Source organism: Herpailurus yagouaroundi, unplaced genomic scaffold, assembly GCF_014898765.1.
Source record: "Herpailurus yagouaroundi ecotype Mexico unplaced genomic scaffold, PumYag 141, whole genome shotgun sequence".
Classification (NCBI taxonomy): domain Eukaryota; kingdom Metazoa; phylum Chordata; class Mammalia; order Carnivora; family Felidae; genus Herpailurus; species Herpailurus yagouaroundi.
The window spans coordinates 42,615,455-42,638,103 of NW_024412396.1; the positions used below are offsets into that span (position 1 = coordinate 42,615,455).

General features: G+C 45.8%; 1 protein-coding gene across 17 annotated transcripts in view; it reads right to left on the reverse strand.

The window, feature by feature from the left end:
- Positions 1 to 22,649, reverse strand: part of TMEM229B (transmembrane protein 229B) — a 40,043-nt gene that overhangs the window by 11,770 nt on the left and 5,624 nt on the right. For 6 of the 17 annotated variants that reach the window (XM_040477464.1, XM_040477467.1, XM_040477468.1 and 3 more), the window contains exons 1-2: positions 12,817 to 12,948; positions 3,366 to 3,547 (exon numbers count right to left, since the gene is read on the reverse strand). Coding sequence is in view for 8 of the 17 variants with exons in the window: in XM_040477460.1 (XP_040333394.1) it covers positions 2,931 to 3,023 (93 nt within the window). In the remaining 9 variants the exon portion in view is untranslated. Of the gene's footprint in view, positions 1 to 2,930; positions 3,064 to 3,365; positions 3,548 to 4,978; positions 5,065 to 10,654; positions 10,677 to 12,816; positions 12,954 to 22,070; positions 22,096 to 22,649 lie in introns of those variants that run through there. The other 11 variants (XM_040477459.1, XM_040477458.1, XM_040477454.1 and 8 more) reach the window with 6 other exon arrangements.

Consider the following 22,649-nt stretch of genomic DNA (forward strand, 5'->3'; position numbering starts at 1 on the left):
GCACCAGGGAGAGTGTCAGGAGCAACCATTCCACACAAAGCAGCAGGCCAAAGAGGATTTTAGAAGGCCTCAGATGCTAAGCAAATCCCAGCTGGCAGACACAGGAGGACAAGTGGGCCTGGGGAACACAGCCTGGCACAGAGGTTCTCCAGGGCTCAGGCAGTAAAGGGCACCTAGCAGTTGGGGCCCTGAGGCTGGGCATCCTGAGTGTTGCCTGCAAGGCTCTTTCCAGACCTCACTTGGCTGCTTCTGTATTGTTACTCAGATCTCAGCTCAACTGTCACCCCTGAGACCTTCTCTGGTCTCGAATCCAAAACAGCCTTCCCATCACTGACATCATCGTATTTCATTCCTCCAGCACTTTCACTTTCTACTATTTTGCTACTTGTTTGTTGTCTGTCTCCTCCAACTAGAATGAATGCTCCATGAGGGCAGGGGCTCTGTCTTGTTCACTGCTGGGTTCCCAGTGCCTACAACAGTGCCTGGTGATAAGACCCACTAATACTTCTGGCATGGATGAATGAATGAATGAATGAATGGGCCCACACAGGCACAGGCTCTTAAATACTGATAAGGGCAGGTGTAAACAGCTAGCAGCTCAGCCTTTCTCTTCTCCCCTTTCTTGGCAGATATAGCCTTTAAAATTTTTCAATGCTAACATTTTAAAATATCTTTATTATTTTTCCTGATTATAAAAGTAACATGTGCTCACACCTGAAATTTAAACATTATGGAAAGGAATGACCTAGAAAGTAAAAATCTTCCATCACCCCACATCTTAGAGAAAGTCACTGTTAATGGTGTGTTGTATATTCACCTGGATTACATTTAGCTTTAAAAGAAGCAAATCCATGTATCATAGAAACAAAAGGAATTCATAATTCCACCAAACTAGCAGCCATTATCACTTCTCCCTTGCAATTTTTTCTCATGTGTTTATTTTACAAGTTGCTTTAATGTACTTATTCTGTAACCTGACATTTTCACTTATTATAAAATAATCATTTCCCCCAGTTGTTATATTGCTTTTGTTCTCATTATTATAATGGCTATGTGATATTCCACCAGGTGGAAAACTATAAGTTACTTAACTTAGGTGTTCAGAAAAGGGAGAGAGAACAATTGTTTCCCACTCTCACTATTACAATGACACCACAAGAAACATCTTTTTTTATGCCTGTAACAAAAGAATTCAGCCTTTTCCTTCTCTAGGAATATATCCTAAAGAAAGATTTCTTTTTTTTTTCTTAAGTAGGCTCCATGCTGGGTGTAGAGCCTAACACAGGGCTTGAACTCACAACCCTGAGATAAAGACTTGAGCTGACCAAATGTCCATCAACTGATGAATGGATAAAGAAGATGTGGTATAAATATACAATGGAATATTACTCAGCCATCAAAAAGAATGAAATCTTGCCATTTGCAATGATGTGGATGAAACTGGAGTGTATTATGCTAAGCAAAATAAGTCAGAGAAAGACAAATACCACGTGATTTCACTCATATGTGGAATTTAAGAAACAAAACAGATGAACATAGAGGAAGGGAAGGACAAATCAGCTAAAAACAGAGAGGAAGGCAAACCATAAGAGACTCTTAACTATCGAAAACAAACTGAGGGTTGATGGAAGTAGGCAGGTGGGGGATGGGCTAGATGGGAGATGGCTATTAAGGTGGGTACTTGTGATGAGCACTGGGTATTATATGTAAGTGATGAATCACTAAATTCTACTCCTGAAACCAATGCTAAACTATATGTTAACTAACTTGAATTTAAATACAATCTTGGAAGGAAAAAAAAGATAAATAATTCATAAAAAAAAATAATAATAAAGACCTGAGCTAAGAGTTGGACACTTGACTGACTGAGTCACCCAGGCGTACCTTAAAGAAAGATTTCTTAATAACTCCAGAAATGGGATCACTGAACCAAAGGGTACAACAGTCTTAGGGATGATGGTGTAGATTGTCCTGGGGAACTCTGTGTTATGTGGGGAATAGGTCTCTGGTCTGAGTCACCGTGCTCCCACAGTGGCCTCTGTGGCCATCTCTGTGCACCCACCCCACACCCACAGTTCAGGCTTGCACTACCCTAGCTACAAATCAACTTCCTGAAAGAGCCTCCAACCATAAACTGATTTTGCAAGCCCAGGCTGAGTGAAAAATAAATGCTAGCCCTGAGTTTTAAACTCCCACCGGCACTAGAGTCCACATCTACCTACAGCTGAGAAATACCTAGTTACCCTTTGCCCTCCCTGCATGCTCCTGTGTGGAAGCTAAGCCTCCCGGTTCTTATATGCCAGTCCAGCAGCTCCCAATAGCCCATCCAGTCAGGAGTGTAAAAGCACTGGCTCTCCCTGCCCTGTCTTCCAGGGGACTTCCCTGCCTGCTGGTCCCTGATCCCTCACTGGGACTGTTTGCCCTATGCAGACAATAGCCTTTAGGCCAGACCGGCCTTTGGGGCTTGGGAAAGCAGCCAATTGTCTTTTTTTTTTTTTTTTTTAATTTTTAAGTTTATTTACTTTTGAGAGAGAGAGACAGAGCATGAGCGGGAAAGGGGCAGAGAGAGAGGGAGACCCAGAATCCAAGAAGCAGGTTCTAGGCTCTGAGCCATCAGCACAGAGCCTGGCGTGGGGCTCAAACCCACGAACCATGAGATCATGACCTGAGCCAAAGTCAGATGCTCAACCGAGACACCCAGAAGCCCCAACCAATCGTCATTTTCTAAAGCCAGAGGTTAAGGCTGGAAAGAAAGCCCGTATGAGGACAGGTGAGACTCCACAGTTGGGGGTCCCCTGCTCTCCATGCAGTTGTCTGGACTTGGGAGGAGGAAAACTTCCTCCTAACAGGCCAAAAGCAGCAGAGAACTTGCTCCTCTTGACCCCTTGGTGGCCACTTTTATGGCAGCTAAGGCACCACCAATCCCTCACCTCCCAGTGCCCTGGGTGCTCTACCCAAGGCCTTCTGAACTGTTCATAGCATCGGAGCAGAATCTGGAATCCCAGATGAGGTACAGTTCTCATTGCAGAGAGGTAAAGCCCAGGGCCCAAAGCATCCACGAGCCTACAGATAAGAGAGAGAATTTGGGAAGATGTCATCTCCTATGTGCTGGGTGTCTGACATCATTTGTGTCAGCCAATCTGGGTCTGGCACAGTTTTTAGAGGCCATGTGGCTATAAGATGGCTCCAACACATGAAACGGCCTGAAACTGCTGGACATTCCCCTTCTATTCCACAACTATAGCCCTGTGACAGGCCCTTGGACAGAACACAGGCTCATAATGAGAACCTCCAGACCTGTGATGTGACCATGCTGCCGAGGCAGGGAGGGCTGGTGATCCCCGGGGATCCTGTAACATACTCACTTATCACACCCTTGAGTGCACAACTCAGAACAGACATCAGGATCACGGTCCAGGAGTGTCCCAGGTTAACCTTTCTCCTGCTGCCTGGCTGGGCCTCGGTGCCATTCTCAGCAGTGTGGGCAAGCATCAGCCCCAGGGCTCAGCTGATCCTTGGCTAGTGGATGGGTGGCTTCCATGTGTCCCTGGGAATAAAAGAGGAGGCGTTCATTAGCTTCAACTGCCCCAGCTCCAACCCACCAGGCTAGTCGGAGGGGCAGCCTCAAGGTGAACGCTACAATGGCCTGGGCTCCGGGTTCAGTACCAGGCAGTCAGCCCATCCAGGCCACTGGGCCCCTGTCCTGGAACCTATTACCTCCTCTGTGCCATCCTGCTTGCTCAGGTCTGGTTAATCCAGCAATGACAGCCTGGGATGGATCCCAGGCAATTCACACTCTAGGGCTAGGACTTAGGGCTTCTTGCACCATGAGTAAATGTGTGCACATTTGTAAATCTGAGAGGGGGTATAATTTTAGAATCCAGTGCCATTCTCATTTAGCTTCGAATTACACTCTCACCTTCACCCTGCAGTGGTTACATCTTTCTCAAGGGCGGTCAAGAACCCCAGACAAGTAGGGCATTTGGGGAGTCAAGCACAACTACACAGAAAAACAAGCACACCAACAAAATGTGTGCTAGACCCTCTCCCTGCAATAATCCCACCACCCTAATATTTATTTCATTCTATTATATCACTGTGATTGTTGAGGCCCTTCCTATTAACATCAATAACATAAGGGTGCCTGGGTGGCTCAGTCGGTTAAGAATCCGACTTCAGCTCAGGTCATGATCTCACGGTTTGTGGGTTCTAGCCCCACATCTGGCTATGTGCTGACAGCTCAGAGCCTTGAGCCTGCTTCAGATTCTGTGTCTCCCTCGCTCTCTGCCCCTCCCCCACTAGCATTCTGTCTCTGTCTCTCAAAAACGAACTAAAAAAAAAACCCACATTAAAAAATTAAAAAAAAAAAAAACAACAGACTACATGCTGATACAAATCTGGCCCCTGGCCACATACATCTTTTTAATATATACCTAATATTTGAACATTTGATAGATATTCCGGCTTTATATGAAAGTCCTGAAGCTTCTCTGAAAACCCCTTGAGTGCAGCACCATCTGCACGAGACTAAGGACAGAAGTCAGGTGCAGCGTGGCTCTATAGCAGGACAGGGGTGGAAGCCGGGACCATTCCCCCACGGATGGCCAAACAGGCCTCCACAGAGGCGCCACCCGAGCTGGTGCCCACAGCCAGCTTCCTCCCTGCCCATACCTCCCAGGCTCTCTGAGCTCCCTGAGCTGGCAACTTGCAAGGCAGCATGGGAGCCGAGGAGAAGTGAAAGGGCAGAATTCACTGCATGCACAGGTGCTTGTGGCCCAGAAGGCTGTGCACCCCTGGGTCACCAGCCGCTGCACCCCCCTCTTCCTGCACTGAGACAAGTGAAGGACGGAGAGCAAAATGCAGTGGGCTGCTGTGCTCCCTGGCTCCTCCCCCAGCTGCTCTACATACAGAAGCCTCAACCTGCCCCACCTGTCGATCCTCCTCCCTTCTCCCAGCCAGCCTGGCACATACCCATTACCTCAAGGAAAGGGCTTTCATGGGGCATGTCCGATACCCCCTCTACCCCCAGTACCACCATGACCCGTGCCTGGGAGTTCAATCCCACCCACCGGCACTTCCCCTTCCCAGGGGAACTAAGCAGGCCACATCAACAAGCACGAGACAAAACAGAAACAGAAACCAAAGCCCACATCCTGGCAGCACAGCCTGCTGGTCGCTGCAGTCAGCCCTGGGAGCCTGCCGCTGCTGGCTGAGATGCCGCCCTGGCAGATGAAGCCGCTGCAGTCAGAAGAGGCTCCTTTCCGAGGCTGGCCTGGCACCGGACACCTCCTGCTTCCTGGTCTGAGGCTCTTCCACCAGGGAGCTGCTGGGGGCTGGACAAGGAGGCAACAGTCTAGCAGGGGTCCCACCCCTGCCTCCAAGTACACATGTTGTCCCCAGCCCCCGCTGACACTCCCTGGCCCCTCAGAGCAGGTCCCTGGTGTAGGTGGCATGAGGCTCCTTTGTGGACCACAGGGCGTGAACTAGAAGTTTTTGGAGCATATGAATGTGTGAAGAGCCCTTATAGCAACTAATGTGGGCAGAACTTAAAACTCTTTTTCCAGTACATCATCCCTCATGATTCTCCCAAGACTCCTGCAGGGAGGGCAGGAGTTATCACCACCCACCCTACCCCACTCCCACCCCCAGAGTGGATCAGAGACGAAAACTCTGAATCTCAAGACATTAAGAGATTAGGCCAAATCTACACATTTGACTCAAACCCTGGTCTTTAGGCTCCAGAATCACCCCTCTCCCCATACATCATGACTTCAAGCTGCTTCCCATACGTCTGCATGCACCTGTCCCTCATTCACTATAATCTACTTAGTCTGTTCTGTAAGCCGCTTATTTGTAAGCATACAGCCCGAGTCTGTCTGTCCAGCTTCATCAACATGCCCAGGCACTCCTCTGAGACCTGCTCCCTCCTCATTCCTTTGTGAACCCTCCTAAGCCCCCAGCTATTCCATCACTGATGTTCCCACAGGACTTTGAACATCCTTCCATTGAAACATAATGTCCCATCTTAAAGTTATTATTGTCTGTTTCCCCCTCCACATGATGAATTCCTCGAGGCCATGGAATTTCTTTTGGATGGATGGACAAGCAAGGCTGAGAAGGGCCCAGCTAAATGCTTGGGTGATTGCACCATCCAGTGTTATCAACCAAACAGTGATGTCTAGTGTTCTTCCCTAATTTTTAGGCCACCTCATCATGGAAGGGCTCTCTCCCACAAAGCACCATAAATATTGGTTTACAGCAGCCAGGGCTATCTTTGCAAATGAGGGAATAAAGGATGATGTTCACTCTCCTCCCACCTCCAAGAGCCATCACCTGGACAGAGGGGTCAGGACAGACGAGTGGATGCCTTGGGTAGGGATAACAGAGAAGACATGTCACACGAGGAAGGCTAGGGAAGGAACAAATGTCCCAGGCATCCCAGGAGAAACTGCAGGCTCCTATGTGGGCAAGGGTCCAAGCTGAGGCTCAGGTCAGAGAATAACAATGCCTATTCTGTTATTTCTACAATGTGCTGGCACTCTCAAAAGGCACATCCAGTTTTCATGCACATAGCATTCATTTCCCAAAGAGGTTTAACCAGCAGCTGCTGGCAGGAAAGTCCCTCTGCATCATTCTCTCCCCTCCACTATAACTATTTAGGGTAAGCTGGACTTGCAGGATTGAAGCTCTACTTCCCTGACCGGAACCTAAAAACCAAACCTCCCCCCACTCTCCGCCCTCTCTCCATGGCCCAGAACCTAAGACTGGAGCCAGGAAGTGGCAGGCAAATACATCCCTTTGTCCCTCTCAATCTCCTCGTCCCCAGATCTCCCCTCAACCCTAGGTGCCTACAAAGTAAAGAGTAAATGCCCCCCAAAACCCACTGGGGGAGCCCTCTGCTTACTCAAAGTGTCCTGGTTCTTTCTTCCCACGGGATGCAGAATTGCTTTTACTTGTCCTGTAGTAAGACCAGCTCAGAACACAAGCAGATTTGGCAACTTCTGGAGTCAGCGAGAGACTATGTGAAAGTGCAAATGCACCTGTGTCTACTCAGCTCCCTCAGGGGAAGACCCAAGCCCTTGGGCCTGACTGCCATGGAAGAGGTTGGTGTACCTGGGAAACAGGCTGCCCACACGCTCCATTTGACCCTGTCCTTCCACTCCATGCCCCCTCGTTTAGGGCTTAGAGTCTAGGTTTCTCTGCCTGCCGGACATCTCACCAATCTGTCTTCTTCCTCACTTGCAGGCTACTCTGTCCTGTCACCCTCCTCTCCTTCCTTCCTTCTCCCCAACCAGCCCCTCCTGCCTTGCGTGCCTTTCTCCATGTCCCCTTCTAAACAAACCCTGACCACCCATCCCCTACACCTTGGAAGGTGGTCTCTGGCCCTGTGCCCCTCCTCTTTCCTTCCCACCCCACCCCCTGGCCCTGGGTAGCTGCTGCTGCCTGCTGCCTGAAAGGCTGGACAGCTGCTGGGCTCTCTAATTAGCTGCCTGGCTGCCGTCCCAGAGCAAGGCATGTGTTACAGTAAAGAGCTGCCTCACCTCCCCTTCATCAATAATCCCCTATGCAGATCCCATCAGGCAGCAGCTGAGGGGCCCTGGAATCCTGGTCACGTGAGACCAGCAAGGCTTCTCCTGTCATCTGGAAAAGGACAGTCAGTAGCCTAACAGCATCACTAAGTGACCAGGAATTTATTTATCAAGGTTCTCCCTATTACTGCCCATGTCCTTAGGGTATCCCATAGGTTACCCCACCACCTCCATACCTTTGGAGCAATGGGAACCCTGCCCTGCCCCTTAGTTGCCTCACCAGTAGAGGCAGAAAGATGCCCAGTGAGCCTTTTGGAGGATAAGCGTGAGCCCTCTGAACAGCATGACACCCAGTGGCCTGCTTTTCACAGCTTTCTATAGCCAAGCCACCCCCAGAGATTTCTAAACAACCAGAGACTTAGTCCAAGAAGTCCCGTGAAAGCTAACATGTTTATTCAAGGTGTTGTATTCCAGTGGTCAACAAATATTTATCAAGCACCTGCTGAAGGCCAGGCACTGAACTGAGTGTGAATAAGACAATGCTCCTGCCCCCTTGAAGCTCACATCTCTGTGGGGAGACAATGATTAGGCTAGCTGACATGCCGTAATGTCTGATAATATGCCACAAAGAAGGGGAGATGCCTGGTGAGGACAGAGAAACTGGATGTGGAGAGCACGTCTTAAACTTCTCTAAGGAGGTAGCATTTGGGCATAGATGAGAAAGATGCAAAGAAGCCTTTCTTTCTTTCTTTTTTTTTTTAAAGTGATTTGTGTGTGTGTTTGAATGTTTATTTATTTTGAGAGAGAGAGCTCAGGGAAGCAGCAGCAGCAGAGAGAGAGAGAGAGAGAGAGAGAATTCCAAACAGGCTCCACACTCAGCATGAAGTCCAACGCGGGGCTCGACCCCACCACCATGAGATCACGACTTGAGCTGAAATCAAGGGTCAGACACCCAATTGACTAAGCTACCCAGGCTCTCTGCAAAGAAGGCTTTCAAAGCTTTGGGAAAAGCATTCCAGGCACAGGGAATAGTAAGTAAAAAGACCCTGAGGGAGGAGCAAGCTAAAAAACAAGTTTGAGAAACAGCAAGGCCAGAGCAATTAAAAAGTGTAATTAAGGGGTCAAACGTTCCCTGCCCCTCATTGCAAAAGTCATCTGGTGGTCCCTACAGTGCCAGCTGGGCCATGGCAAAGCCCCAGTTGCCAAGGGGACATGCCCAGCACAATTGCCTTGTGGGCAGGGGCTGGAAGGTGCAGGTCCCAGTCAGCTTTGGCAATATATTTATTAACAAATAAAAGTAAAGTTAAATCTTTTGTTGACTGATGGCCTGGATTTTCCACCTGTTTCCCATCAAAAGAATTTAAGTAAATTTACTAGGCCTTCTCTAACCTGATTATTTCACTTTAACAAGAAAGTAAATGTTCCTTTTTAACTCCACCTAGTTTGTTAAGTTTTCTGTCATCTGAAGTCAAGAAAATCCTGACTAACACAAGTAATTTTCCCCCACCTGGAACATACCTTTTTGGCATGAGAATCACGTATCTGAGCACCACCTGCCCACCTCTGCTGCCATGCAGACCAGTGGCTCTGCCCTTGCACACAGTTAGGAGAACTGAGAATAAGGTCAGATGCCTAGCTAGCTGCGTCCCTCTCAGCAGGATGTCTATAGTTTTGGGGGCTCCAAACCTCCCTTCTGGGTGCTGCCCAGACTTTGTCATTTCCCCTTTCACCACACATGACCCTTGCCAGCAACCTAGCGTGCCTTGACTCTCTTCCACAAACTGGATATGGGAAAACTAATAGTGCAAGAACAAGTAGTGCACAACTAGATTGTTTTTCTATAAGCTCTAGAACAGCATTGTCCAATTTGATAGCTACATGTGGCTATTTAAATTTAAATTTACTAAAAATGAATAAAATTAAAAATTGCATCCCTCCATTGTACTAGCCACATTTCCAGTGTTCAACAGCTACATGTGGCTAGTGTCTACCATATTGGACAGTGCAGATATAGAACATTTCCATCATCACACAAAGTTGTATTGAGCTGCACTGCTCTGGAGCTTATCCAGGGTGACCAGAAGGCTGCCAAACATACAGACCTAAAACTCAGCTACATTTTCTTGCTCTTGGAAAAGCTTTTCTTGTGAATAGATACCCCTCTCTTCCTCAGGCTCAGGCCTAGTTAACCATTGTTAACCTAGTTAACCATTGTTAAGATGGGGGGGGTGGGGGGAGGGTGAACCATTGTTTTATGAAAGTCTCTGTCCACTGTGACTTATATCCAAGAACCAGGAGAGGGCTCTTGCTGAATGAGGTCAGCCCCTGCATCTCTGGCTATAACTCAGTCTAGGGGTGCTGCCTGGAGTGTTTAAAAAGTCCAGAGTGTTTATTGGGCACCTCCTGTGTGCCAGGCAGCTTCCACACAGAACCCCTCACAAGTCTGGGATGGAGGCATTAACTCAGATTTACTCAGGAGGGGTTGGGAACTCAAAGAAGTTAAAGGGAGGGTCTTTTTACTAGCACTTTTTTCTCTTACACCACTCAGGAGAGATGGGGATGTATGGACAGGAAATAGGGGACTTCATGTACCCACAGCAATGGGCCACCAACAGTTGACAGTGGGTTCTCATGTCAGCTGCCCCTCCCAGCATATTCAAGTCCACCAGGGCCTTGGGAGAGCTGCCTCCAAGGGTCTGCCCATGAAGGCCCAGTTATTGAAAGACACCACATTGGGGCGCCTGGGTGGCGCAGTCGGTTAAGCGTCCGACTTCAGCCAGGTCACGATCTCGCGGTCCGTGAGTTCGAGCCCCGCGTCAGGCTCTAGGCTGATGGCTCGGAGCCTGGAGCCTGTTTCCGATTCTGTGTCTCCCTCTCTCTCTGCCCCTCCCCCGTTCATGCTCTGTCTCTCTCTGTCCCAAAAATAAATAAAACATTGAAAAAAAAAATTAAAAAAAAAAAAAAAGACACCACATTGAAACCACAGGAAGGCCACAATACAGAAGACAAACCTGAGAAGGTGGTAGGGGTCGGAACACAGACATGTGGCATTTCTCCTGGGCAAAGAAGGGAGGGGCATGAGAAAATTTTGTTACAGAAAGCTATATGAACCATGAGTTCCTTACCTTTGCCTCCCCATGTCCTGGGTAAAAACTCAACATATAGTAGGGACTCAACATCCAAGTGCAGAATGAGGAAAAAGGCAAGGCGCAGGTACTCCATGAGTGAGGGAGGAGGCCCGGCCAAGACAAGACTGAACAGCAGATGCACTGGGGGAAACACAGGAATGAGATGTACTGAAGGAGCTGTGACAGTTGCTGTCTGCTCTACATGTGACCCAATCTGAATGTCCCCTTCATTTAAGTAATGGCCCAGAGGAAAGGACAGCATACACCTGGCTGGGTCCTGACTGCAGCCAGGCACTTCCACCATGAGCGTAAGCCCTGCAGCCCTGGCCCTCCACTCAGCCTCTCGCTGGACAGCTCTATCTACTGTGAAAGCACTGAGCCTTGCAGCATGTTCAAAATATGGCTCCAAACAGCACTTAGGCAAGAGTAATTAAAGGGATGTTATCGCAGTCAGTCTCTCATTAGCCACATAATTAGACTGCTGAAAATAATTAACATTCCTTTTGACAAAGGAAACAGAGGGCCCATTACATTCATTAGGACAACCTCAAACTAGCCTGAGGAAGGCTGAGAAGAGAACTCATCACCTCCCACCTCTGCACAGGACAGAGTCAGCATCAGGTAACACAGACCTGGTGATGAGTCCTGGCTGAGGCCTGGATGCCCCAACGTATGTGTTACAGATAAAAAGTAACACCCACACATATTCAGAGAAGAAAGACTTGAAGGAAATGCATGACTATATCACTATTGCAGGACCAGGGGAATATACCTGCCACCCCCAAGGCCCCAGAAAATGGCAGAAGAGACATTTTCTAGGAAGAGTAAATCCATTACAGCACCAGAAAACAAGGAGTGATATGGGGTCCCTGAAGATGGAAGGCAAATGGGAATAAACTGATGGAGAAACCACAACCCCCAAAATAAAACCATGAAAAAAATAACAATATTAATAGTAACTGACACTCACACAGCATATAAATATGACAGACACTATTCTTAGAACTTTGTATTACTTCATTTAATATTCACAATAATCCTTTGAGATAAAAACTATTACCATCCTCACTTTATGAATAAGACTCAGAGTTACACAGCTTTCTCAAAGTCATGGTACTAATAAGTGCTGGGTTAGGATCTGAACCCAAGCAGGTGAGGCGAAGGGTTTTGTGCTCAGTCAGAGGAGCAGCTCTGGGGGCTCCAAGTTTGGAGCCAGCACACTGGGGGCTCATGAGAAGCCCTGAGTGATGGGTGATTGGATTTGGAGCAGCTGGGCCCCTATCCCACCTCTCCACCCATGTTTGTGTCCTGGAACTTGGGGCAGGGGGGCAAGGAACACCTAGACACCAGTCCCTAGCAGACACATCCCACCCCCTGTTCACAACCAGTGATTGGCATGGAACTAGGGTTCACAGAGTGGTGACTGAAAAATCTCACAATACAAAGAGAGGAACACATAACAAAGACTCACCAAACATTTGACAGAAACCAAAACTGCCAGAAAAGCACCAAATTTGAGAACAGAAGGTATAAAGAAAGCAAAATAAAGTTGACAGAATGAAACGTTTTTAAAGCACAATGAATATCCCCTGAGGGATGGGAAGGGCTACTGAATCCATGAACCAAAATAAGACTGACACCAGAAGAATGATAAAGATCTTACAAGTGAAGGAAATACACCATGGCTAACCCATTATCTGGGGATGAAAGAATAGAGTAACCTCATTAAAATTTTTCTTTATGTATTTCTATTTTTCTAAACTTCCTATACTGAATATATATCCCTTTGAGTACTGGAAAAGTTACTTTTTAAAATGTCTGGTGTGAGGTGGGCGCTCAGTAAGATTTGGTAGACCCTGCCCCCATGTCAACCCTTAGCCCTATCCAGGACGACCCATGATTCACTGCTCCCCAGTCACACAATCCACACCCCCAAACTCCCGGTCTCTGTGCACATAGCTGCCCTCCCAGAGTGCCTTTATCTCTCCTCCCCATTTACCCATATTTGCCTTTTCTTCAAGGCCCACTCAAAGATTACTTGCATTAACAAAAGGTCCCTGAATCCCCCTCAACCCAAACTCCTAAGGGCACCTAATTCTCCAGGGTCATGGGACAGGTCTGGTTGAGTGCCCTATGGGGTCATAGTGCTGACAACTTACCTGCCCTTTACCTTTCAGTGAGTCCAAGTCTGTTCTCCCAACTCTACTGTAGGCTTCTTAAAGACACCAAGAGGCATGAGCCTTCTTTTTATATCCCCCTGTGCCCAAGAGAAGCTGAGAAGCTTTCACAAGAACATGCTTACATGTCAGTTGAGTGAATGACGAATGAATTGCTCTTCCTGGTGGGAGTAGAAGTGGCAAACTATTGTGGAGATTTGGTTACTCAACAGGGTAGGGCCCAGCATGGCACATAGGTGGGGTGCCCCAAATGGACCACCAGGTTTCGTTCCAGACAGCTTTGAACTCCTACCCCTTGCCTAGGATCCAGAAATACCTGTAAATCCAGAGGGTATGATTGGTAAGTCCAAGGTCAAAATGTTGATGAGCAAGATATTTATATGGTCTTAAGGTATCTCCCCACAGATTGCTTACTAGTAGTGAGGGAAAATTAGTAAGTGCACAGTGAAGAAATTGGACAACACCTTAACCAAGAGCTCTAACTTAACACCACATCATAAGGGGCAAATGGCCAGCCAATGCCCCTAGATGTAAGACATTGAAAAAGACGCAACATCACTCATGTAAATCCCAGTCAGGAGTGTATAACCCAGAGTCTAAACATGAGGCAACATCAGACAAAATCCAAGGAGAAAAATATTCTATTTTTTTAAAAATGGGGAGGGGAGGCTATATTCTTCAAAAATGTCAATGTCATGGGGGCGCCTGGTTGGCTCAGTCGGTTAAGCATCCAACTCTTGATTTTGGCTCATGTCATGACCTCACAGTTCTTGAGCTTGAGCCCTGCATTGGGCTCTGCACTGACAGCACGGGGCCTGCTTGGGATTCTCTCTCTCCCTCTCTCTCAAAAATAAATAAACTTAAAAAAAAATTTTTTTTAAGTCAATGTCATGAAAGACAAAGAAAGACTAAGGAACTATTCTAGAGGCAAGGGGACTAAATGCAATATGAGATTCCAGAGTAGACCCTGTACTGAAGAGGGGAAAATGCTATAAAGGACACTGTTGGGTCAGTTGACAAAACTGGAATACTGCCAGCAGATTAGATAAAGCATTGTATCAATGTTCAATTTGCTGAAGGTTATATAAAACAATATCTTTATTCTTAGAAAACCCACACTGAAATGTTTACAAATAAAGGTCCCTCATTTAGGCAACTTAATCTTAAATTCCAAAAAAAAATTTAGACAGAGAAGGAACATAAATGATAAAAAAAAAATGAGGCAAATGTTTAAAAAAGTGAATCTGGATAGAGTATTTGGGTGTTTTGTACTATTCTGGCAACTTTTCTGTGACTTTGAAATTACTTCCAAATAAACAGTTTGGAGAAAAAAAACAACAAAAGAGCCCCTTCCACTAGACAGCGTGTGGGGTAGGAGTGGAGAAGACATAGAGAGTAAATCCAGGGAGAACATCGGTCATCACATGTCTGCACTGGGCACAAATATAACCTTTTGGGACTATTTTTATTACATATGGTTAATATTTTCTGGAGATGTTTTGACATCACTTCTGTCCACAAGCCCACCATAATGAGTCAGGTTGTATTTGTTAAACCACAGCCTTCTAGGTGTTTCACGATATTTCATTCCCCCTGCCCCATCACCACCAAATTTGTAGCTAGTCCTATCAGACTGCCTGACCTTAGGCCCTTAGGCCATATTCCTCCCTTTGGAGATCTCGTGCTGGGTTTCTGGGGTGCATGTCCCATTTCCCACACCCCACCACCATCACCACCACTGGACTCCAGAGTAGACTTTGCTCACAGACACACACACACACACACACACACACACACACACACACAGAGACTCCCTCCCCAGGTGCCCTGTCATAGCTGGGTGTGGTCACCTTTAACACAGCCAGACAGCTGACCCAGTCTCTTTAAGCAGGCTCACTGCAGGCTACAGGGAATCAAGCAAACCATCACATTGTACAAATTCATTTATTAATTCAGAAATTAATATGATCTGATATGCATCTTTTATGGGCAGACTCCTCAATGCTATGTAGGTTGGAGTATGAAAGCTGAAACACCAGAGTGGGGCCAGTAGTTTTTAAAACATTGGAAATATACAATCTTGGAAATTCTACCAACACCAAACACCAGAAAACTAGTAATAATAGTAAATTACACTCCTACAGTGATTTTTACTTAAATGAGCCCCTTCAAGTTCATCTCATTATTTATGCATTCATTCACACATTCATTAAACAATCACTCAGGATCTGTGTTGTGCCACCAGGGGCAGGCAAAGGCCACAGAGGTAAAGGCCCAACCCGGGCCACAGGAAGCTGCCATTCTACATGGCCCTGAATTGCCCAATTGGCCTGTACACATGTGCTTAGGGTGCCAGCCTTGATGGGGTGGTGAAGAAAACTATTTGAAAGGACAGAAAACGAGAGAGTCAAAGAGAAGTTATTGTGACTTTGGTGCACCAATAGATTTTGCTGTTTCTAAAAACATGACTCTATATGATGACTCTATACTGATTTATGTGTAATTATTTATAGGACCATAAGCCCATGAGTGCTAAGGGCCTCTAAAGGTCTTATTCCAGCCCAAACAGTAAGTAGAGGTTGCAATCCTGAATGCCAACAAGGGTCAAGCAGCCAACTCAAATTAGTTAAAACTCAAGAGCTATTAAGAAAGCAGGACTGACAGGTGACTTTTTTGCATGGTTTTAACATATACTGAATTGTCTGGGAGTGCCATCACAGTGCAGTTAGAGGGGATACTATACTTTGTATTCTTTGAAATGTCACCAAGAGCGGCTGACCATCTGGGAAAATCACGTCAACCTAAGCAGCACCTCTCCTGGTATCTGAGTCACCCACACAACACACCTGGATCCTGTGGGTATTTGTGGCTGTTACATTCTCAGTGATTCTCTGCACAGGTTCCAGCATCTGACTTCTTCCTTCTGTTTTCTGTGTAGTTGTGCCTGAGCAATTACATACTAGAATACATGACACTGTATTATAACTAACTTTTCCTTTATTTCTCTGTTATATTACAGTTAGGGCATTATATTGATTTGTTTAAAAAACATGTATATATGTGGGTCATATTATTTAGGAATTTTATTTAGGGTGATCAGAAGGCATTGTAAATATTTGCTAGATAAAAAGGGGGCACCATTCCAGATCATGTGCCCTTAGAAGCAAGAGAAACTATAGTGCCAAGGGGAATCAAGGGGGAAACAGAATTAGGGTGGCTTCAAAAGATAAAACCCACAGAAGAAACTCAATGGTCTCTTACAGATATTGACATGAGGATCCTGAATGATGGGTATATAGACAATGTGGTCAACTGATGGGGCATAAGAAGAAAAGTATTCAATTGGGCACCTTTGGGAAATTTCATCTCCATATTTAATTTAAATTATACTATATCTCAGCATTTTCCTGCGTAGTGACTATAGGTAAAAGACCACAAGTCACCCATAGGGGCCAGGGAAATGATAAATGGTTTAATGTCTGGAGGCAAAGATGTATTTAGAAGAAGTCAAAGAAACAGGTGCCAAGCTTGGTCTGGGGAATATCTTCTTAATGGATGAGAAAATGAGTAAACAGTATATAAGAGGATGCTTAAGGATATTTATGGAAAATGCTACATTGTGAGGAATCATGGACAGGAATAGGGATAGAGAAATGATCTCAGAGGACCTCCAATAGGTTAAAAGGCAGACCAGAAATATTTAGGGCTCAGATTCTGAGAGGGATGGTTATTTAATGGGGGGGGGGGGGGCGGGGAGGATGTGGTCTAAATTCCCATAAGCATGCCCATCGCTGTCAAATAGGGACAAAGGGCTTAAAAAAAAAGATGTCTTTCAATCAAGAGGGGATACCTAACTGATTCATGAGTCGTCCCCATTCTGAGGACACCCAGGGCCTGGGAAGAAAGGAAGGGAGCAGCCTGCCAGCTTGAAGTGCCAAGGGAAGGTCCAGAAGCAAGGCTTTCTGAGCTTGGCTCTTCTACAAACACTCCCAACTCCATTACTTCTCAGTTTCCTCATCAAAAAAAAGAGAGAGAGAAAAAAAAAAAAAAAGAATAGAACACAATGGAGTGGCACCTGGCTGGCTCAATCAGTAGGGCATGTGACTGTTGATCTTGGGGTCCTGAGTTCAAGTCCCACACTGGGGACAGACATTACTTTAAAAAAGAAAAACCACAATGGAACACTTTAGATTCCATCATTGTACATCTTTCTATTGTTTTCAGGCTATTCCAGGAGTGTGTGTGTGTGTGTGTGTGTGTGTGTGTGTGTGTATACACACACACATATATATATATATATGTATACATATATACATATATATATTTTTTTAATGTCAGGTCAAAGCAGATGTAGGGATTTACAAGCATTTGACTCTCACATGAGAAGGTGTATCACTTCCTAGAAGGAAGTAGAGGGACCAGGCTCACTTGGACTCCAAAGAAACATCCAGATGTAGGAAGTGCATCCAGGAACCAGTTTACATGGGTCTCTGAGAGCTGATTCAGCCGACAGGGCATCAGATGTTGAAATGAGCTGCAAACACCCAGTAGGTAGCTCCCACTTTGAGGACACACCAGTTCATGCCAGAGTCAGGGAAGGGGGAAGAGGAAAGCATTCTTGGTTCAGGAGTCATGCAGGGTGTCTAAGTGAGGCAAGTGAGGCAAGAAAGGCCCTTGCCTCAGACACAAACTTCAATGTGGTGCCAACAATACTTACAAATCAAGATGAATGATCTCATAATGCAATATTTTTAAAAAATCAAATTGGTAAACGAAGGCACTGGCTGTCATGTTGGAATCAGGGCTGGGATTAGGGCAAGGCCAGAGGCAAAGGTAATGTGAGGTTCTCTGATGTCAGAAGAGTCTTGCATAACAAAGGCCAGTCCCACCCAGAATGCCAATAGCACCTCTGTGGACTAACACCAAACAGCATTACAATCCATTTTCCAAATTCAGAATTCAGAATCTTTTAGATTTTCTAAGAAGTAGTATAGAACACAACCCATGCATTACGTAATCCCCACAGCAGGGTCTGGGGCAGCACCCTCAAGTAAACACATAAACATTTTTGTGGCCACATCTATGAATAGTCACACTCTGCACAGCAGATAAGTCAGATCAGGTTTTGCCATTACAGGAGTTAAAGAAAAGCTTTTGGTTTTTGAATGTTTTGGATTTTCAAACTTCAGATAAAGGAGTGTGGGCCTTAATGGCATTACATTAGGTCTCTCAAAGATAAAAGGCAGCAGATTAGACCCAACCTTTTGTTAAAACTTGTGCAGAATAGAACACTGCAAAGTCCTCACTGGTGATCACCCAGAAGAAGGTGATTTCTAAAAGTCAGTCAAACTCAGAGCAGATTTACAGCAGCATTTCCCATCAGTCAACCAACTGATAGTAAATCCATTTTGTGTGTAAAACCCTGGGCAGAATCCTGGGAGGTAAAAAGACATACAAGACACAGTTCCAGCCCTCAAGAGCTTGAAAGATTAGTGGGGACAAGAAGGTAAACATAAATCATGATACACTGAAAGCTGAAGGGAGTTAATCCACACCCACAGTTTAAAAATGTCGAAACCATTAGTGGGTGGGAGGGGGGATGGGTTAAATGGGTGATGGGTACTAAGGAGAGCACTTGTGATGAGCACTGGGTGTTGTATTAAATGATGAGTCACTAAATTCCACACTTCAGAAGAGATTCATAAATATGGAGAACAAACTGAGGGTTACTGGAGGGGTTGTGGGAGAGGGGATGGGCTAAATGGGTAAGGGGCATTAAGGAATCTACTCCTGAAATCACTGTTGCACTATATGCTAACTAATTTGGATGTAAATTTTTTAAAGAATAAAAAATAAAATTAAAAAATAATAACAAAATAAATTCCACACCTAAAACTAATGTTTCACCATATGTTAACTAAGTGGAATTTAAACAAAAACTTGGAGAAAAAAAGTGTTGAAACCAAGGTTCAGAGAGGTCTCAGGTCTCGCATAAGTTAGCAAAGTTAGCAACAGGCATTTCATGGCACAGATCAGAATCTGGGTTTGCTAACTGCCCTCCACTGCTCTTTGCCGAAAAGCACATAATAAACTGCCAATTTAGTGATGAAATCCCAAGAGGAGTATAAGATCCCAGCTGAAGTGGTTTGGGTCCAATATACCTTTGCAGCAAAGATGAGGTCTGACTTTGAAAAAGGACTTTGATTTCGGGAGGCAGAAAAGCAGAGGGCCCTCTGGGCAGGGAAACAATATATGGGCAGGGTAGCCATGCAAGAGTATGAGCCTCCTGTAAAGGACATAGAAGGAGCTATTGGGAAAGGGAAAGGGAAAGGCAGTGCATGGAGACCTTGAATGCCGGAATGAAGAACCTACGCTGATGCCCCTAAGGCAGCATTTGCCAACCGTTTGCTTTCCACCTCATGACTTGCCATGACTGCCCACCACCCTTGTGGGCAGACAGAGTGGAGTGGTTTAAAAGAGCATGCTCTGGGCTCAGATTCTTTCCATCTGAATCCTGGCTCTGATGCCAACTGTGTGACCTTGGACAAGCTGTTAGACCTCTCTTTGTTCAGTTTACTCATTTGTAGGATAGAAATAATATAAGTGTCTCTCCCATGAGGGTTAAATGAAAGAGCATGTTTATGGTACTGAAAACAGTACCCTGCATTAGGAGTACTCAGTTAAGTGTTAGCTGTTGTTAACTATTTTTATTTAAGTTAAATTTTTAGTTTAATATGTACTGCAGCTGTATCCTGAGCAATAGTAGCCATGAAGTCACGGGCTTCTCATGACAGTTATGGTTTTGATGACACACATATATCAGGAGGTTGAATCTAAAGTCCTAATTAAGGCACTGAGGATAGCAGGTCTGACACTTCCAAGCCTGTGAGAGGGGCTTCAACAGGACGGCTCAGGAAGCTTGATGTCTGACCCTGCAACTAGGAGGGCATCTGCCTGGCACAGGACCAGCATCTAATCACCACCTGAGGCACATAAGGTGAGAGACACAGACTGGCCATTTGCTATCAGAGGAGCCAAGGCAGACGGCTGAGCTGGGGGTTCAGCCTGCATTCCCAGCTTCACTGCACCAAAGGCCACACGATTTCTTCTTCTGGCTAATGGGGCCACATGCAAGAGAAGGCTGGCACGAGACCAGAGCAGGTCTTGTCCAAGAGGGCCAGGTGGACAGACTGCAGGACCTTAGCTGGAAGAGGCTGGAGGCAAATCACTGGGTTTTAGGAGCTGAGGAAAGAACAATCATCTAGAATAGAAAGGAAAATTTGCTCTTTTCAAGACAACTGGAAGTGACTGATCCTAGCAAGTGGTGGGGGAGGAATCTCTGAGAAACCCATGAATGTGGCCATAAAGGAGAATCAGCACTACATACCTGCTCTGCCCAGGAAGCTGGAAGCCAGCAGACCACAGGCCTGGCCAAGTGAGCCCTTTCCTGTCCCTCCCAGTCCAGTGACAAAGGACTGGACATATTAACTACTGATCTGAGACTACGTTTTGTGACTTAAAGTGACCACAGGACCTTCTACCGCCCAAGAATGACCCAAAAAGTTATGGGGTCTGACTGAGTTTTCATCCCAAGGCCGGGAAAGAATGAATCCCACTGAATAAGCATAAAAGGACAGTGGAAGACAAAATAAAGTCACTTTGTAAGTACACCCCCGATGAGTCTTGTTTCTTTACACTCATTAGAAACATAGCTATTAAAATGAAATGTTTTGTCCCTGTATCAACTGAAACATCAGTTTCTAATTAGTTTCTAACATCTCTCACATTCCCAGTGGTATGGTAACCACCACTGGAAATAACTGGTATAAGGGCAGTAAGGAGTTAAGGGGGAAAGCAAGGTAGGCAGAGGCAGAACCTACCACTGGTTTGGTAGGTTCAGTGGGAACTCATTTGCTCTTCAACCTTGAATACGATTAAATGAAAATAGATGTTGTACCAATGGATAGCAGAATCCAAGGATCCTTGGACAAATGGCATTGTTCAATGAGAAATCAAGATGGCCCAATTCCATGAAGAAAAAAGCTGTGACTCCCTGAGTTCCTAAACTGGGTTTCCAGGCAGAGTGAAGGCAGCAAGAGGAAGCATGTTCTCACTAACACTGAGTCACCTGGAAAGCATCAGCCAAAGTCCCCAGGTCCTGGAGGCTTAGGGGGGGTCCTGGGTTGAAACAGGCCCTGGAGTCTGCCAAATCCAAGTGCAGAATGTGAAACATACACCAATACACAACTTCCCTGCTGCCTTCACTTGGGAACAATTGGAGGATGAGGGGAGTGTGAAGTTTAAGTTTTAAGACAAGATAAAAGGGATGCTCCCCTCAGTTTAGGGGATGGTGTATACAGGGTAAAAAGATGCCACCTCTTAGCTGCCTGACTTAAATGGTCAAAGGAGGAATGACCTGACCCAGTCCCGCTTTACAAGATGGGACTTGCTTCTGCACTGACTTTGTCCCTTAATTTCCAAATTGGCTTCTTTCTCCTTCAACTCCACCTCTGTTCTCCCAGCTCTGACTTCTTACAATTCCAGACCAGCTAAGTTATTTCCGAAGAAAGGACCAAATTATCCAGACTCTACTGGATCAGCCAGCTTTATTGCTGGAGAACATATTATAGAACCTCTCTTCCAACATTCTCATTTTACATATAAGGAAACTAAAAGCCAAAGCACTCACACCATGTGCCCAGAGTCACTGAGCTGAGAGAACCCAAATGCCTGCTCCATTATACACCATCATGCTAACTTTCAAAGAGAGGTAAGCTTACCTCCATGGGCCACCATCTCAACCTTCGTTCCTCTTCCACAAACACCTCAAAATGATAGAAGAGTTCGAATTAACTTGCATGGGCGGGAGGGTGGGGAGGGGGGCGCTGCCTGGGTGGCTCAATCAGTTAAGCATCTGACTTTTGATTTTGGCTCAGGTCATGATCTCACAGTTTGTGAGATCAAGTGCTGCACTGGGCTCCACGCTGACCGTGTGGTGCATGCTTGGGATTCTCTTTCTTCCCTCTCTCTCCACCCCTCCCCAACTCTCTCTCTCGTTTTCAAAAATAAATACATAAACTTAAAAAAATTAACTTGCCTAGAACAAACAAGGATGAAAATGAGGAGAACCACCTCAATGAACTAGCTGGTCACTTTGAAGAGAGTAATCAGTGGCCACAAATACTTTCTCGGAAGAACAGGATAGTCCAATGCTTGGTACGCTTTGAAGAGTATACCTGGGACCTCAGAGTCATTATCAGGTCTCCACAGCTGGAATATAATGATGAGCAGAGGAAGGTCCAGAAACCAGGTTGGAGGATGCGATCTGGAGTCGAGCATCTGCGAAGGTAAGCTATTATGACTAGTGGCAGTAGGGTGACAGAAAATGCTGCCCAGAGAGTCTGTTAAGCGAGAGAACAATTTTGGCATCAAAATGAAATGGGGTTTATGAGATATATTCTTATGCCAAGCAGAAAGTCTGTTCCCCTTATAGTAACTCCCAGGCCATCTGGTCTACTTCCTCAGTGCAGGGTACCAACATCTCTCTCCTTCCTGAACATTCACTGGGATGTTGTTTTTCAAATAAGAATCTACTTCCATCTCCTTTTAACTAGCTGTGTTTACTCCACATCAGCTCTCCTTCTTATGTCTAACACTATCTCCACATTCACCTTCTCCTCAACATTTGTTCCATCCTTTGATCCAAAGCTATAGAATGCAATAGAATCAGACTGATCTCGGTTCAAATCCCAGTTTTGACACTTGCTAGCTGTGTGACACGTGCAATCACTTTATCTTTCAGAGCCACAGTTTTT